The sequence below is a fragment of the Gobius niger genome (genome assembly GCF_951799975.1).
Source record: "Gobius niger genome assembly, chromosome: 16".
Classification (NCBI taxonomy): Eukaryota; Metazoa; Chordata; class Actinopteri; order Gobiiformes; family Gobiidae; genus Gobius; species Gobius niger.
In genome coordinates this window covers 3039331-3057669 of record NC_136867.1, presented here as the reverse complement: position 1 = coordinate 3057669, position 18339 = coordinate 3039331, and the positions used below count along the sequence as shown (strand labels likewise).

At 41.8% G+C, this 18339-nt stretch overlaps 1 protein-coding gene across 1 annotated transcript; it reads left to right on the top strand.

Moving 5' to 3' along the window:
• Positions 1-5835: 5835 nt before the first annotated feature.
• On the top strand, positions 5836-13175 carry bdkrb2 (bradykinin receptor B2; the record flags this gene model as incomplete). Its single annotated transcript, XM_079574203.1, has 2 exons — positions 5836-5879; positions 12149-13175. The coding sequence occupies 2 exons, from the start codon at positions 5836-5838 to the stop codon at positions 13173-13175; spliced, it is 1071 nt and encodes a 356-aa protein (XP_079430329.1).
• Between the last annotated feature and the right edge of the window lie 5164 nt (positions 13176-18339).

Below are 18339 nucleotides of genomic sequence, written 5' to 3'. Positions count from 1 at the left end.
TTTGCCTCTTTTTGCTTTGTCTCGGCACTTCCGTTGTACAGACACTTCCGGTCGAGCGCGAAGCCCGTTCATTTAAACGGAGAACGAGGGAAAATATTCAAATCGGATGTTTAGTCGATTGATTTGTGTAAAATGGCCAATGTTCATTTGCACCAACATGTCAACACTGCACCGTTTCTCAGCGCGACCGAAAATCAGCTTTGTTTTCGTGTAGTGAGTGATTTTATGTGGACTTCTCCAGTCCCATGTTAACAGATAGGAGAAAAGGGGCGGGCACAATTAATGGCGGCGCCCGCCCGAGTCTCCGGAATAAGGTGAATGGTTTAGGTCTGTTCTGTTGAATGCAGCACTGTGTCAGAAAAAGGCCCCGCCCACTTCTCCTATTGGTCAGAATCTGTCATGGGCCATCCTGCCTTTGCACTGCCCAATCCATCAGATCCTGAAGCTCAGCAGGTAGGTCCTGGTTGGTACTTGGATGGGAGACCATTTGGGAGCACCAGGAAGCTTTGGTGAATATGGTCCTCGCTAGGGCTGTCACGGTATGAAAATTATACCTCACGGTTATTGTGACCAAAATTATCACGGTTCTCGGTATTATCGCGGTATTTTTTTTAAATGTGTGTTAATATGTTCAGAAAGCATTGATAGTCCTACACAAACTGAAATAGTTTCCAAAAAGTTTAACAGTGCTTGTTACATTAAAAAATACAGACAAAGCCTTTTCACTTCAAAGTAAAGGAACTATAACGATGTGTTGTTGATGTTTCGAGGGTATTACATGTACTATTTATAGCGTCAGAAACGAAGATAAACCGTTTACATCAGGAAAACTGTTGTTGTCCTTCCAGTGAGCTTTGGCTTTGCAGATTTGGGAAAATGCCATAATTAGTAATTCATAAAACTGCAGCAAGAGTGAATCTATTGCAATCTGCCACCGGGAGCCCCGTAACGCATTGTGCGGAGGTATCCGGACACGGCTTATGCTGGCGGTGGCGCTGCAGCCGCACTATGGGGCGACTCGTTACATTCTCCTTCAACCCAAAGTCCCACATCAGCATTTCAGCTAAAACGCTAACGTTAGCTTACTGCTATAGAGCTGTGGAGACGGTCACGCAGGTGAATCAAGAGGTTCGAAGTATTGCTGCATTTGCTGACACTTTTTCCTGCACGCTCCGCAAACTGAACTCTGAAGGCTGATAGATCCTGCGCGCTGTCGTGTTGGACATGATTCCAGCTTCGAGAAAGTTTTGTTTGGGTTGCAAACAACAAAGTGCGCATGCGCGGAAACTGCAGCAGATGAGACGGTGGCTGGTGAGGCTCACAGTGCCTACACCGCGGGTGCGGTTATTCACCGAGATAATAATAAAAACACAAAACAAGACGGTCATTTTCACCGTCAAAATTTTTACCGGGGTTTACCGCTACGCCGGTTACCGTGACATCCCTAGTCCTCACACTTCTTGCATGGGTCGGGGTGTGACATCACTCAAATGCAGGTTATCTGCCAACTTATTTTGTGAAACTGCTACTCACCTTTTTTGGACTTGCCCTTATAAGGCCACTTTCTGGAAACCCTTCGTTAAATATATACAAAGCAAGACTCTAAAAACATTCAAATTCTTCTTCAAGGATATGCTGTTCGGCTTCTACAACAAGTCAAACAAACGATTCTTCATCATCAACATGCTTATCATTTTGGCCAACCTCCACAAAGCAAAATTCCACAACAAAAAGCCTTTCTTTTCTGTCTTATCTCAATAACATTCAGTACAGTACAGAACTCAAACTGTCAAACCTTTTTGTTGTTTTTTGCTCCACATCTATGGGAAGTTGTATCTTGTACATATATGGATTGTGTTTGTACATCTATGGAAATGTGTACATACTATATGGAAGTCTGCTAAAAGAAAAATATGTACATTATATGTAAGTGTGTATCAAGGTAAACAGAAAAAGACGTTATCTTTCCTTTTGAAAGGAATAAGAAAAAAAAAATCTGCCAGTTTAGGGTTAAGAATTATCCAAATGCATAATGTGAAATCTTGTGACGAGGAAGGACATAGAACTACGCGAGCTTCCTCCAGAGGAGACTGTTCTGTGAACTTTAGATCCTCTACTTTGAACAAAATTGTTTCTCTGTGAAGCTGCAGGGATGTGGAACTCGTTGCCATTAACTGTTCGAGAGACTAGCACCTTGCAACAGTTTAAACTTAACCTGAAGAAGTGGTCAGATTTGTGATCACAAAACTGGTTGATCTGGGTAGTGTTAAAAATGTAAGAAGGTACAATAAAAAATAAAAAAAAGAGTGTAAATACTGTAAATATTGCATCTGAATGTTTGTTGACGTGATCCCTTTGCTTTTTATGTTTTTTTGTGAATGAAGTAAGATGTTGATAGGCCACTGCATAAACCTGCTGTCACTTTGCCTCTGCCCAGGGAGGACACATGAAAATGACCTGGTAGCTATCTATGGTCTGTGCAACACGCTTGTTGTGCAATGTCCTTGTCAAATAAATAAATAAATAAAATCTCAAAGTGTATTGACTGGAGAGCTTGCAGCCTGTATGCCAGTGTGATACCTCATTTGAAAGCCAAGACCTGCGTTAGTGAAACACAATTTACGTCACACTTGCTGTTCTTACCCCTAATCCCTGACCCTAACATCCTGATCAGGGGTTATGGTTCATAAATATTATTAATGGGTAGATAAAGTTCAACATTTTTTTAATTCAACAAAAAGTGGAAAACTATCATAAGCATTTTGACGGTTTTTAATTTTTTTTAAAAAATCCCAAATTTTCCAAACCTTTTTATGTTCTGTGCAACACTACGCTTGAATACACTTGAATACTATGGTCAGTCCATTATTATATATTCTTCACTCAGTAGGATGTTTGCTATGATCACATTGGGAGATCCTGAAAAGTGGTATCGAGACTATATTCATTTGAGCAGGTATCCAGGGGCGGACTGGCCATAGGTCCATTCTGGAGGAGCACAGAAGGGCTGCTGGCTCGAGGGCCACCAGCCTGCAAGGGGTGCACTGCAAAAAGTGAATATCAAGCATTGGCTTAAATGATTTGAATTGAGGAAATGTATCTTGTTTTGAGCGGTTTTCCCTCATTTAGACACTTTTCCTGATCGGACCAAGTTTACTTTGCTTGTTTGAGGACATTTCAGACTAGTTCTAAGGTAAATGTCGCTTGAAATAAGAAAGTTAAATGGCCAATGAGATAAGACCAATTTTCTTACCCCATTGGCAAAGAAAATGACCTGAAATAAGGACGTAATGTATCGAAACGAGTCAGAAACATCTCAGAACAAGTGAAATAATCTAGGACAAATGCCCAAGAACTTCTTAAATAGTCAAAACAACTAAAATTTGGATTATTATGCTCAAATTGAGATGTTTATACTGATCAGTGTGCAGTGTGCTAAGATAAGATAAGATAAGATAATCCTTTATTGATCTCACAAAGGAGAAATTCACTTGTTACAGTCGGCGTTCAAGAAGATCACTCAGAGTTAATAAAGTGCAGCTGATACAGAGATTATTGCACATGTTACTTTACAGTCTTATTGTACAGTCTGACAGCAGCTGTTACCCGGCCTTGCAATTGCACAGTGAAGCAGCAAAAAAAACAAAAAATCTCTATTCTATTTGTTTAACAGCTCCGTTGTTAATTGGTGACACAGCAATCGCGCAACAAAAATTAGGCCTATTATAAATTGATGTCAAAAGATGTCTTTGTGGACGCGTGTGTTTACACTAACTTGGGCCGGGCTGGTCAGAGTCCAGGGACATTTTTTAGTCCCAGTCCGCCCCTGCAGCCAGTGCACATGTGCATTGCAAAACGTTACCTCCAGGATTTTTATTTATTTATTTAATGTATTTATTTGACAGGGACATTGCAACAACTGTGTCACACAGACCACAGATTGCTGAATGTTTCTGAATGTTACTAAAACTCTCAATAAAGTTATAAAACAAAATGCGTTGTCGAAGTGTAACTCCTGCTTTTTTTATCAAGACTGTTGACTTGGCGAGTGTAACTGTCGTTAGTTTAGCAACCCATTCATTCCTATGCGTAGGTTCGCCTAGCGGCTCCTATTCGTCTACGTGTATCAGTTCGCATTGGATATTATGTTCTTTTCCCTCATAATTCTCAGTAAAATGAAGTGATACCAAAGCCAGATGTGTAGTTACATGTTTACTATTGTTTGGTGCTTTGAATGAATGCACTGTTCATGAAGACAGTGTTTTAAATGATGGTCCGGTCTCTAAACAGTTTATATTGCAGGTTATATTATCAGTGAGAGGCTCCTAATGGAGGGGGTCTCCTTAATCTTGAGTGTGTCATACTCATTGTTAAAGCTTCCGATCTAAAACGCAAAAGGGAAATGATGACGTCACCATGACTTGTTACTGAGACTCATTCAGTCGTATAAATATTTCCGAGGCGATTTCTGGTTTGCCATAATACGAACGTGTCCAGCACTGATGTCCTGAAGAATGTTAGCTCTCTGGAGTAAATAAAGGTTGTAGAGTTTGACGTCATGTACACGACTGTTTGGCAATCTCTTAACGATTAGTTAGGCACGAAGATCTTTAATAAAATCCTGAATAGGACATGGCCATAGTAATACGTTGGGACAAATGGCAATGCTGGCGACCATCTTGTGACTGGCCCTACTAACCCAGTGCAATGTAATCAATAATAATCAACACCACTTATTTCACCCTCAGTGCAGGACGGAGCGCTACCGCAAAGCCTTCATCCCCACTGCTGTCAGACTGTACAATAAGACTGTGAAGTAACGCCGACTGTAACAAGTGAATTTCTCCTTTGTGAGATTAATAAAGGTTTATCTTATCTTATCTTATCTTATCTTATCTTATTTCCATGATACTGTTTTGATCAATTTTGAGTTATTAAAGGAACTTGTCTAACATTCTCACTTAACCATATTAATATGACTTTATTTTTTGTAACAGTCTCTCTTCTGATGTCCCCGTGAAAGATCTCCACATGAAGTTGGTGGTGACAACTTGACCATCCTTAAATATTGGTGGGGACATGTCCCCCATGGTCCCCACACAAACTTGCACCCATGATGCCAACCACTGAACCCTGGGAATGAATGGAGAAAACGATGCTAATACAGCTAAACAGCCGGACTAAAAACAAAACGAAATCCCATCCAGACTGAGATACCTGGACTTAGAAGTAATACAACCCTGTCCCAAACAATGAGTGTATCCCACATTCTGCTCAATGTTACTCCTGGTTTTGTATTGGTTGCTAAAAGGATTAGCCTTGCCAGCCAGCCACAAGATGGCCACCACATATATATAAATGACATCAACATCATAGGTCATTAAAATGAAAAAGCCTTCTTCAACAGGTTTAAATCAAACCTATGTATATTTTCATATATATATATATATATATATATATATATATATATATATATATGCACACACACACAGATTTACTCAGTGGAAAGTGTAACTAAATGCTTTACTCCTACATTACCTACCTACTTAAGTACTGTTATTTCAATATAATATTACTCAAGGTAAAGTACAATAAAACAACAGTTCATAAAGCTACTTCAATACTAGAGCTGTGGATCGTGTGGGCAGAGAGTTATGACGGTGTCCAGGGAGGAGAAGGCTTGGTTTGAGGTTTAGGCTGACATCACAATAATTACTGTTCACATTTACGCTGCTCCCCGCACTACACACTGCACTCTGCACTCTGCGCTGGAAGCAGGGGAAACATCAGTCCACACTGTACGCTCCGCACTGACGGAGCAGCGAGCAGGGGAACATGACACATCTGCAGCCAGACATGAGCAGCCCACAGCCTGCACTGTGAGTACACGGGATACTACTGCCTAACTATATGCTATGCTATGTGCTGGACAACTCTTGAAGTTTTTCAAGAGTCGTTCGTCAGTTTATATCTGTCTATCTTTCTTTCTCATTTTTGTACTCAAACCTGAACAGTATGAATTACAAAGTGCCTCTGCAGAGAAATGTTAAGTTTTATTGATTTTGAAAACATGACTTACTTAGATGAATAACATCAGTTGTAAGTAATAATTATCTTTTATTTCAGGGAAACAGCAGTTTTAATGAAGAAATGTTAGGCAGAAAGTTATTTTTACTTGAATTTTTAAGCTACTGACAGGAAGTGAGTCAGATCGAGGTAAAGTGAGTAGTTTCCCATTGACATAACATGGTTACACTGCAACACTTTTTTTTTTTTATATCTTTATTTGAATTGGGACAGTGCACAATAATCAACATGTGTTTCTTCAACATGTAAATGTGCCCGAGTTAGCCATATAGGCTCATTTTCATCCATAGTCCCATGGCAGGTTGATGTCATGACAGATAGGACAAACACAGGCACAAACATACAGCAAAAACACCATCACAGAGACACAAAGAGACATTTAATGATGAATGACAACATTAAATATGTAAAAAATAGGTAAATTACCATAGATAAAAGATCCGAAAGGGACAATACACAAAACACCACAGTCTTCCACACAGCCAGACATGTATCAGTGGTGACTCTAGACCATGGTGTGTTCACATGTCTGATTGTCCAAAAGCCACTTCTTCACAGAGTTTCTAAAAGTGGGGAGTGAGGTCAGGTTCCTCAGTTCTGTTGGGATAAAGTTCCAGGAGTGAGCTGCACGTACTGAGAAGGCAGATTGTCCAAAAGAAGTCTTTCTAAATGGGATTTTACAGTCTCCTCTGCTTGATGAGCGTGTGTTTGTATTTACATTCAGCTGTATAAACTCCTGTAACGGGGGCGGGGCAAGTCCATTTAGGATTTTATAGACCATAATTACATCTGAATACATTAACACATTTTCCCACTTTAAAAAAAATATATTTGGTAAAGACTTTACAGTAATGATAAGAATTGTTATTTTTGTCTAATGTTTTTACTGTCTGTTACTTTAAAATTGTTTGCCTCTATCTACTGTATGTCACTTCCTGTCAGTGCCAAATAAGGAGGTGAAACTGTAAACATCACAAAAATGGTCAAACTAAAGAAGGCTCGGTCTCATTTTTCAGCAAAATCTTAAATATAATTATGTTAACTATGTTTTAACAAAAATTGTGTCATATGCACTTAAAGCATTTTATGTTGTGAATTCTTATCAGTGATGTATTTTTTTTTATTTTTTTAGTACCTGTCACTCTATCCATCTATTCAGCTATTTATCGATCTGTCTGCATTTATCGGTCTTTCTGTCTGTCTCAATCCACATATATCATATCACATATTGGCAATTATTTTGTAAACTGTCTGATGTTGCTGTACGTTTGTTTGAAGTGCCTGATGAGGAAAGGCTTAAATTCTTGTTCAAGTATAAGCCATTTCATTTGTCGAAGTTTTTGTTAAGCGCTTGGCTTACACGGAAGAAGACACTCTTTGTTTAATGCTTTTCTGATGTCTGCCTGCATTTTTGTGTCATATAAGCCCATGCGGGCTGGGCACCTTTAGGTGCACGACACCAAATAAGAAATAAACTAAACTATCAAAGCAATCCATAAAACATAAATATCTAAAAAAAATATTGATTAATTACAGTAAAAGCAACAAAACATGTTGAATAATAGGGGTCCCAGGATTGACCCCTGGGGGACTCCACATGGAAATTTCAACAAAGTACGACGTCCTCCTGTCCTCGAAATAGGACATGAACTAGTCGAGAGCTGTACCGGAGCTTCTCTCCCAGTTTTCTGACCTCTGTCAAAGTAAGATCCCGTGGTCCACTGTGACAAAGGCAGTGCTCAGATATAAGAATATCATTTGTCTCCTTGATCAGAGCTGTGCACTGCCATTATACTGCTACAACTACGTGAGGTGTGAGTTACGTAAATAGGAAGAAGTGAGCACAAGAGGTTTATTAATATGTTATGGAGTTACCACAGGCGGATTAGCTGCTGTTCTTTTAAAGTGAGACACAGCAGGTAAAAACACATCTTAGTTTTTTATGTCAGAGTATAAAACAGCAGAAGTTTCAAACTGATATCACTGAATTATTTTTTTTACCTATTCACCTGAAGTGTCTCGCCTTAAACCCTTGGTATTATTTATCTATTTAGTTAGTCTACCATACTTTGAAGGGTTCATCGTCATGAGCATACCGCTGTTTTCTGAGATCTGAAGGGACGTGTGGTTGTCGTGGTTCATCAGCCCGGCTCGTTAGCCCGTGTTTGGGTTGGATTAGTCTGATTACCGGGGCCATATGGAGATGAGAAGAGTGATTGCAGATGTGGGATGTGCCCAGGAGCGTGTGACACTCGCTAATGGAGTCATTCTTTAAAGGGGCTGGAAGCAAGTTCGCCATTTTATACTCACTACTGCCACCTCAGGCCATATGTGTAACTGCACCTTCTATATTAAGCTCGTGCATGACGGCAATTCGGGCCGAAGTGACACATTTTTGAGTGACCGTACAGGATTTTAGAGGCAGTTGTGGTGAACAGGTCTGAGCTCATTCTACACATTAGGACATGGCTGGAACATGTAGGGGGAGGAAAATACTTAATTTTAACATTTTTAAACTCCTTATAGTCCCTTTAAGTGACTCTCAGTGGGTGAAATAGGGGAAATGCTTTAGTTATGTTTTTACATTCCTTCTGAGTTTTACATTTTGCATTACCCCAAAAATAGCAGTAGGAGTATGGTAATCATTTGAAATAGCTTAACATGGAGGGTTAGAGATGATCAGGAATGGGAACGGGAGTGCCTCTAGACTCCACAGGTACCTATGTTCCCCAGCTGCATCGCTCTATGCAGTTCTGCTAACCATCCATTCATATCACGTTCTTGTTATCGTTCTTGCCATATTATTAAATGCATACATGCAAATCTTGTGTTAAAAATGACCTGTCTTGACTGCTGATCAGAGCCTGAGGCAAATTCACCAAACCTGAAGCAAAATAAGGGCCAAGTCAATACAGGTTAACACATGTCATTAAAAACTAAAATGAAACAATCTTCATTTCTATAAACCTTTTGAAATGGTAAATGGTCTCAACTTGTAAAACCTATACACCAAAGCAAAAAGACAGAAGGCCTACAAGACATTAGTACTACTGTGGGCCTGACCGTTAAACTCCATGTCAATTAATTACCCCCACATTTGCACTATAAAGACATGGCTTTTTGCAATGCAAGAAATTACAAGAAATCTGTTCAAAGCTTTTTGCAAAATTGACAGGCTGTCGACGGATTATCGCACTGATAGTCAAAATATGTTGGTTCCTTTTGTTACTTTGCTGTCATATCTTTCCAAGTTTGAGTTGATCCGTCTCAGAAAAACACTCAATATTGTGCTGTACTTGTCCCAGCACTTAGCCGACCACAGTAAACAATGTGGTCCCTTGTTATTGACACAATATTTCAATGTGTATGTGTCGTTCCTGGATTGTTATAGCACTGGCTGAGTGTGGAAAACCACAACCTGCCCGGAGTCACTCAATCAAATGGAAACGCTAACAGTGTTTACCTTACATTAGCGGCACCTGTGTCGTGGCTAATATGAAAAGCAAAGCTGCTCACACATATGTAAACTCTCAAATGAAGCCAGTGGACAGTTCTGAGCAAATGTTAACAGAGCCCGGAGTACAGTGGTCATGCCATAGGCTCTTCAGCTTCATACTTTGTGATTGCTCGAGGCATTTGCTGTTGCTCCTTTTTCCCTCATCCAACACAAATCCAATTTTAGTTGCCCCTTTTATCTGCAATGCAACTAAAAAATAAGTTTTGCTATAAGCAGAGGTGTAGACATGAAGTCACTTAATCCAAGACTAAAGCCTGTTAAGAGGATTTTAGAATCTCATGCGATTGTAAAACACCAAGAGCAGAGACTACACACTGAAGGGCATTTTTCCACAATCAATAATCTCTCAATCGAATGGACCCACAGACTAAACGATTATGATAATTGCAAGACATGATGTGAAATCTGAAAAGATTTCCATCACACGTCATGCGATCGAAGGTGAGGCTCGGACCATCAGAACGCAAATAAACATAACAGATAGCTACTGGACATGTCGTGCTCTCGTGACTCGTATCTGCAGCGTCAGGGATAAATCGGGCTCAAAATGTGGCTAAAAGTCCTCTATAGCAAAGAAGATCATGTAGATGTTTAAGTCCAGACTAAAGACTTAGTTATTTAGACAGGCGCCGGGCTCACATTGACTACTGAATTGCTTCTGCACAGTTTTCTTGTAAAGTGTGACTCACATTGGGCACAGTTTTATGTACAGCTTGTTTACGGTGTGGAGCCCTCACAGAACACGAGTCCACGAGGTATCACGTGATAACAACTTTGTACATAAAGAAAAACAAGTAAACAGAGCATTTATGTGGAAAAAAGACAGATCAAACTTACTGCTCCTGTCTAGATATCTGCCCTCAGAAATGATCCCAATACAGCGATAGTTTTAATGGTTGTCTGGGTGCACAAATATCCTCAGTGAACCTCTGCAGCTGCTCTGTGGCCTCGTGTGTCTGTTTTGCCCATTTTGCCGTATTATTTACCAAGTTAGAGCATGTGTGTTGCTCATTTTATTCTGAAATTCACCGGATTCTCCTTGCTGCACACGGCTATCGTGAGCCACCAACATTTATTTCTATGACTTTGGATTCCTTGTGATGGCTGCACTGCAACTGTTACGCATTCGATGTGGGCCTGGGGTAAAGCTTTATTTGTAGAGGCTGATGTCTCCGTTTCCCACAGTGTGACCCAACAGTGGGAACAAATAAGATACATACATATGGGCTGGCTCGAAAAGGTTGAGAACCACTGATCTAGAATCTAGCGTGGACTTTTGGAGAGCGCACCTCCAGAATGCTGCTCAGAAAATCAACGGCGTCGCAGTGGAGACTTGACTTGGACTTTTGAGTCAGGCTTTGACTTGTCTGTCCCTTGAGACTTGATTTGAACTTGTGTAAACCTCCATCTTGAGACTTCACTCACGTTTTAGGCTAACAACATGAAATGTACCTGTGACTTGAAAAACAAGGACAAAATCCTTTCTTATTGTCACCAGGAATCCATGATCTACTGCATAACAACAGTAAAGGCCTCTTCATACTCCACAAGACGCGAGAACTTTGTTCTTGTTCTTGAGGCAAAAAGAACGAGAACAAAGTTTGTCTGGGCTCTGACATTTCATACTCCACAAGACGTGTTTCTGCCGAACTGCCACGCCCCCTTTTTCCGCAGCCAAAACAAACAAGGAATGACCGAAATAAAACGAGCTACTTGAGTTTAAACTATTATAAAATGTATCAGTCACGGTAATTGCAAACATTTTGAAGATTGACTTCATGTTTAGCTGGTTTATTATGTTAGAAACGTTAGCGTTAATGTTAAAAGCTTACCTCCGTGTCACTCGGTAAAACCATGTTGTTTGACGTCTGTGTAGCTCAGTACAGGTTTTGTCCATCCCAGAACCTTCACTGAACATGTTGGTGACGTTTCCCGGTGTTTGATGAAAGGGTCTAAGATTTACAAGCCTGGTATTCCTCCGTCCACAAGCCTGAACCACTTTTTTCTTAATCACTCGCTTCTTTCACGCAGGTAGCGCCAGGCTCTTCTGTTTCCTCTTCATCCTCGCCCAAACATCCGCGTGTTTCTCCCCAGGACTTTTTTGCCATTTGCGTGTCCTTGTAATCCTTCAGCGAACTATCCATGCTGTCTCCGTTTTCCGCAGCGGTGTTAGGACGTAAACATTGGATTCTCGCTTCCCGCTTCCGCCAAAATAACCCCGCCCACTAAAAATCCAGCCAATCACAGCCAGAGTTCTCGCAGCCCTGCCGAACAAAGTTCTGCTGAGCGGATGCGTCGGCAAGAGCTGCCGAACAGGAGCTCCGAGAACAAAATGACGTAATTTTGTTCTCGCAGCTCTGGGTGCGAGAACAAAGTTCTCGCGTCTTGTGGAGTATGAATAGGCCTTAAGCCTTGCACGCACTTGTGAGGTTTGATTGAATTGGCTCTCTGGCTGTTTGGCAAATGCTTAACGCTTCCCTGTGCAACCACACAAAATCACAACTACTTGTGCATATATTAATCTTTTTTTTCTTTGTTTTTCAGCTCTAACTCCACCACCACAGCTTTCCCTAACGTCAACAACAGCGATGAGTGCCCTGACATGATTTCATGGGACATCTTCACCGAGGGCCTCCCAACCTATATATTTATAATCTCCACTTTGGGAATCCTCCTAAACGTCTTTGTTATGCTGGTCTTCTGTCTCCACAAGAAGCCCTGCACAGTGGCCGAGATCTACCTGAGCAACCTCGCCGCAGCTGATCTCCTCCTGGTCTCCTGCCTGCCGTTTTGGGCCCTCAACATCCTCAACAATTTCAACTGGCCTTTCGGATTGTTCATGTGCAAAGTGGTCAACCTGGGAATCAAGATGAACGCCTACTGCAGCATCTACTTCCTGGTCCTTGTTGGCATCGACCGCTACATAGCTCTGGTGCACGCCATGTCGCACGGGAGGATGCGCCGACCGAAGTATGCCAAACTCGGGTGCTTGCTAGTCTGGATATTCGGCTTGGTCCTGGGAAGTCCCATACTGTTTTTCCGCAAGGTGGAGTATTACGAGCAGTACAACGTGACGGCGTGCTATTTGATATACCCAAATGTCAAACTAGCTCTGTTTAGCGACGTCATGCTAGCCATACTTAGCTTCCTCATTCCGATTTCAGTCATCACGTACTGTACACTGAAGATCATCCAGGCTCTGAGGAACAAAACTATGGATCGGTTTCACGCAGAGCGCACGGAGAAGAAGGCCACCACCCTTATCTTGGCAGTGCTTGTAGCATTTTTTATTTGTTGGGTTCCCTTCCACTTGATCTCAATCCTGGATGTCCTCTTTAGAGCCAATGTGATACAGGACTGTTACACGAGCAACGTGATCGAGTTCTGCAACCAGATCGTCTCCTACTTGGCCTTCTTCAACAGCGTCCTCAACCCGGTTCTCTACGTCTTAGTGGGGAAGAACTTCAGGAAGAAAATGTGGGAGGTGTTCCACCAGTGGGCCATCGTGAGGCCAGTAACGTCCGATTCAACAAGGTCGCACCTGTCGTCTACTCTCAAGACCACAGCGTGAGGACTGGGGCTGGAAGCTTCAAAAGTTCAAGTGAGATTAAAGCTATGATAATACATGTATTTTCTTTTAGCAAAATAAACCAATGGTCTACATTGTAACTGCAACATTTGAGAAAGAAAAACAGTAGCACACTTAGCACACATTAGCATCAGCCTTGGTCACGTCTCAACTCTGTCACGTTACGAACTCTGGCTGAGGCAGGCTTTCAGTTATCTCAAGTGAAGGATGGGGTTGTGCGAGAAGGTCTGTCAGAGCTAGAAACAAGCCGAGGCAACAGCAAACAGATTTTACTCTAAAAGTCTAACTAACGGTCGCGTAAATTGTAAAGGACTGTGGCCTAATAAATAACAACGGCCTACACTTACTGTACTTCATCAGCCTGTGTCACACGTTTCTCAAAGTGCTACATAAAGTCATTCTTCATTCACTCCACTCGATGGCAGTAAGTTACTATTGTAGCCACAGCCGCCCTGAGGCAGACTGACCATTTATCAGGTGGCTATAATATGCTGTTTGTATCCTGTTCTCTGCTTATGTCAGTTCCCTCTGCTGGACACGTGTGGAATTCTTTCCTTTTTTTTTAATTTAAGCTGCCCCCTAGTGGCTGGAGTGAGCATTTAGGCTGTTTCTTTAAAAATCCGTAACTCCGCACAGGAATGGGCTAGAGACTTTTTTTTTTTTACATCCTCAGAAATTCATGCTCCACAAAGGCCCACATTAAATCATCTCGCGGGCCTTGTGTTTGACACATGTGGTCTAAATAGTCTAACGCAGAAATTCAGGTAATACAGCTTTAAGGGCAGGATGTAAATATTTACTAGAAAAATAAGTGTATCAAAAAGCTGTTGTAGGCTAACTTTTTGGTTGTTAAAAATGCAGTTTGCACTTGTCATTTATTTTTAAAGAGACGGGTTAAAGAAAGAGCAAGCCGTCTCCCCCTTGCTCCCCTTCGCTGCGCAGCTGTTTCAGTAAACAGAAAATAAAGGGGGGGAAAAGTCAGTTCGGCTCATGTGATTGTAGTGAAGCGATGCGAGTGTTTTTACTCCACAATGAGAGGATCAAGCTGAGCAAGAGATGAAGAGGTGAGGAAAGTATATCCTGGGTACGTCGGACTTGAGGAGTGAGACGGTGTTTTTGTAAATACATTGTAAATTGCGCTGCCTTCTGCGCACATGTTGCCTCCCGGGCGTGCACAGTCGTCCTTAGCACTGGATACGTAGGACGTCAGCTGTTTGTTTTCGTGAGCTGCTAAGAATAGCCACTGAAGAATGAAGAAATTACAATTGCTTACCCCATAGTCATTGATTAAAGATGAACATTTGGTTCCATGGATGTCCGCAATTATCTTTGTGATTTGTCATGTTGAAAATACTGCCTTATGCTTTATGCAGATTTGTATTTCTTGTTTTCACCTCACGACAAAGCTCTTGAGCAAGAGACAGGCTGAATATCTAGTGCTGGATCTCTGGATGAGAACTACATTAAAAGACTGAGCAAAGCGTTTGTCTGATCAGAACTTATTCAGTGCTTAGGCCTCTGTGTAACGTGCTTGACTCTGAGTGGCCAGGGAGACAGGGTAAGAACCTCAGGGACAGGTCTGGTCCCAGAGTCAGGACTAAACACGGTGAGAACCTCAGGGACAGGTCTGGTCCCAGAGTCAGGATTAGCACTAAAGGTCTTACTGAAGGCGCTGACAGGTGACTTGTGTAGCAGCTATAATCAATTGTATTTATTGCAAATGGTAACCAATACATTTTTTATGTTTTTGTTGTTAATCTTTTATTGATATTTTACTGTATTGATGTTTAAACATTGTTTGGGTGTTGCTGTAACTCACATGGGGTTGTTTTTTATCTGAAATGTGCTGTCTAAATAAAGTGGCCCTGCATTGCTTAAGTGAACACTGGTGTTTCTGAGTCACTGTCTGCAGCTAAAAACAGGACTTTCCAAAGGAGGCACAGCACACATGGCTTTGTGCTGCTGTCCCGTTATAGTGAACACTCCCAAGCCACGGCGGAGTTTATGGGCCATTGTCGACTGGGAGCGGGCTGTGGTTCAATTCTAAACCCAAGAAACCAGCCTTCGTCGTGCCAAACAGGAAACCACCGCGGTCAGCTCCACTGTAATTACCCGTGCCAAGAATCCAATGTAGAAATGGATAAATAAATGATATTCCAAGTTCATTCTCTTTAAAATGACTTCTCTAAAAAAACACCCAAACACAATCCTACTTGCTAATCACACTGAAGTTGTTTCAGCTCTGAGTTGAAGGTGCAGAGAAGCTGATGGGAGGGTCGGCGGTTCGAGTTCTGCAGGCGCACACTGGTCAAGACACTTGACCCCCCTTACCTCCAGTGTCTGACTCTGGTGTATGAGTGAGAGGTTCCTTGATGTAAATTGCTTTCATTGCCTAATGCAGGTAGAAAAGTGCTACACAATGCAATCTTTTCCAAGTAGTACGCTTCAACCCAGCACTGTTTGGTCGCAGAACCAAACACTGTAAGGTTTTTTCACATGTAGCATTTCCACTGCAAATGGACCACAGTCGTTATGGGCGGTGGTGCTCTCACCCACAATGGCTGAATTTCACATTACTGGGGGAAAAACAGAACAGCAATAAAAGGTTTTGTGAGTCGCCATGAGAACAATGTGGACAAATTCTTCCTTTTGTTGGGGTGCCAAGGCAAAGACTAGAAGACAGAAGCAGCTAAAACACAAACAACGAAGGTAAGCTAACAGAGGCTATTGATGGGGAACTGCATTATTTAAAGGGGGGGGGGGGGGGGGGGGTATTATGCAAAATCGACTTTTTCAAGCTTTACATCATGTTATTATGTCACTCCCTCATTAAAAACATGCCTGAAGTGTTGTCTTGGCACATTCACGTATTTTTGAGTAATCTGTAAAAACTCTGATGGCGGCCATTTTAGGGATAGGTTTGCCTGAGTCCTCCTAGGAACGCCCCCACCTCCTGGAGACGCCTCCGAGCTTTCGTCACCAGCCGAGTAACCAACCACTGCTCCTCAGCAGAACCCCCTCCTCACTGATGCCACAGACAGCGTGTGGAGGGGGCGTGTCTGAAAGGGTCAGAGGTTCTTAAAGAGACAGAGGCCTATTTCAAGACATTCACTACAGCCATTTTGAGAGAGCAATTTTATACAAGGCAGTTATTCTAATTTACTGCATTTACAGACCAACAGAAGGTTTCGGCATCATTGTAGTGTGATATAGACTGGTGCTATGTGATTGAAAAAAGCATAATACCCCTCTTTAAAAAACAATAATGGTCATTTAGCCTAGTCTTCTAGAATTACAATTAGGCTACAGCGAAGGCTCTGTCGCCTCTGCTCGTCCGCTTAGACCTGGAATGGTCTAGAAGTGCATTTTGTACCATCTGGAAGCGCTGAATCAAGGATTGGCTCAGACCAAAATAAAGTAAATAACAGTGGTCCAAGGGACTGGTTACAAGGGCAAGGACGACAGTTTCGATTTGGTTAGAGGGCAAGCAGCGTTCACCTTCCCAAGAAGCCTAAGATGAAAAAAGCCAGCTCTAACCACTGCGCTTAGCTGCTTTTTCAACTTAAAGAGCTATCAATAAAAACACAGAGCTTTGCCACAGGACTGAGACTTTTGCAGAGACTGAGGTTGCCAAAAACAACAATCTCTGTTTTCTCCTCGTTCAAATTTAGAAAATTAAAGGACATCCAGTCCTTCACTTCCTGAAGACATTGATGCAAACAGTTTGACATTGAGGGGAAGACACATTTGCACGTCATCTGCAAAGCAATGGAATTGAATGGCATATTTTTTTAATATGGAACCCAAAGGCAGCAAGTACAACGCAAAAATAATTGGTCCTAGAACTGAGCCTTGTGGAAAGTTAAGGGGGACCTTTTTGAACTAAAATAATCAACATACACAATGAAAGAGTACCTCATTATCCCACACAAGACTCAAGATCGGAAATCAAAATCTTGTGGTCGACAGTGTCGAAGGCTGCAGTTAAATCTAACAGCACAAGAACAGCAGAGCTGCCGGAGTCTGTTATTAAAAGATGGTTGTTAGAAACTTTTAAAAGAGCATAGTCCATAGCTGTAGTCCATTGTTGTCCTGAGCTGTTAACAGACGTAGGAAGCGGTTCATGTGTTGTGTGCAGCTCAAATGGACTGATTTTCTTTTCTGCAACTGTACACACTGATGTACTGTTGAAAGAAATTTGGAAAGAACCCTAAACTAAAACAAAATATATTCCTTTGAATAAATTATAAGTCATTTGAAATTGTTGTCCTCTTTATTTTTCAACCTACTCACCTGTGTCCTTTGTAAAACATGAGGTTGAGCTCTGACCACTACATTGACTTGTTGGCGCAAATGAACATTGGACATTTTGCACAAATCAATCTACTAACACCTGAACACAATTTTGTTGTGCACGTGCAATGACAAAGCACTTACTTACGTTTTATTATGTTATTAAACATCAGATTTTTGCTGCAAACATTTTCCCTCGTTGTCTGCTTAATGAACTAGCTTTGTGCTCTACCGGAAGTGTCAATACAATGGAAGTGCCAATCCTGAAGCAAAAAGAGGCAAAAGTGGGCGGGGCGGAATAAGGTCAATAATTACCAATGTTAGCTTCTTCTTCATGGTTCCATTAGTGTGTATTGGGGCCTCCGGGTCGGCGCAGGGAAAGCTGCAAGTGTGGTTTTCTGGCCAGAGACACCAGGGGGAGTTGAAAGACCCCCCCGAATCATCCCATTATCACTTGTATTAACCCCAGAGGGACTATGGAAAGGATGTATTATGGTAAACAAGTTACTTAGTACTAACCTGGCTAATGCCATGCTGCTGTGTGCGCTCGAATTATTTCGAACTGCACAACAGCCTGGGGACCATGGCCCAAATTTTCCGGTGGATTTGGGAACCAATCACAGAGCGAGGAGGGACGACAAGACGATGACGCGCTATTCGATATACGGAAGCTTGTAGTTTATTTACGGATAAAAAAAAAAAGTTTATTTATGGATCCAACGTGACAGCAGCAGACACGGTGGTATTTTTCGATCAAGCTTTAGACCTTGTTCTAAATAATTTAGCTCAAAAGTTTACAGCGGGTACGTCCTACGTCATCTCATACGATGATACGATTGGCCATGGCTACGTG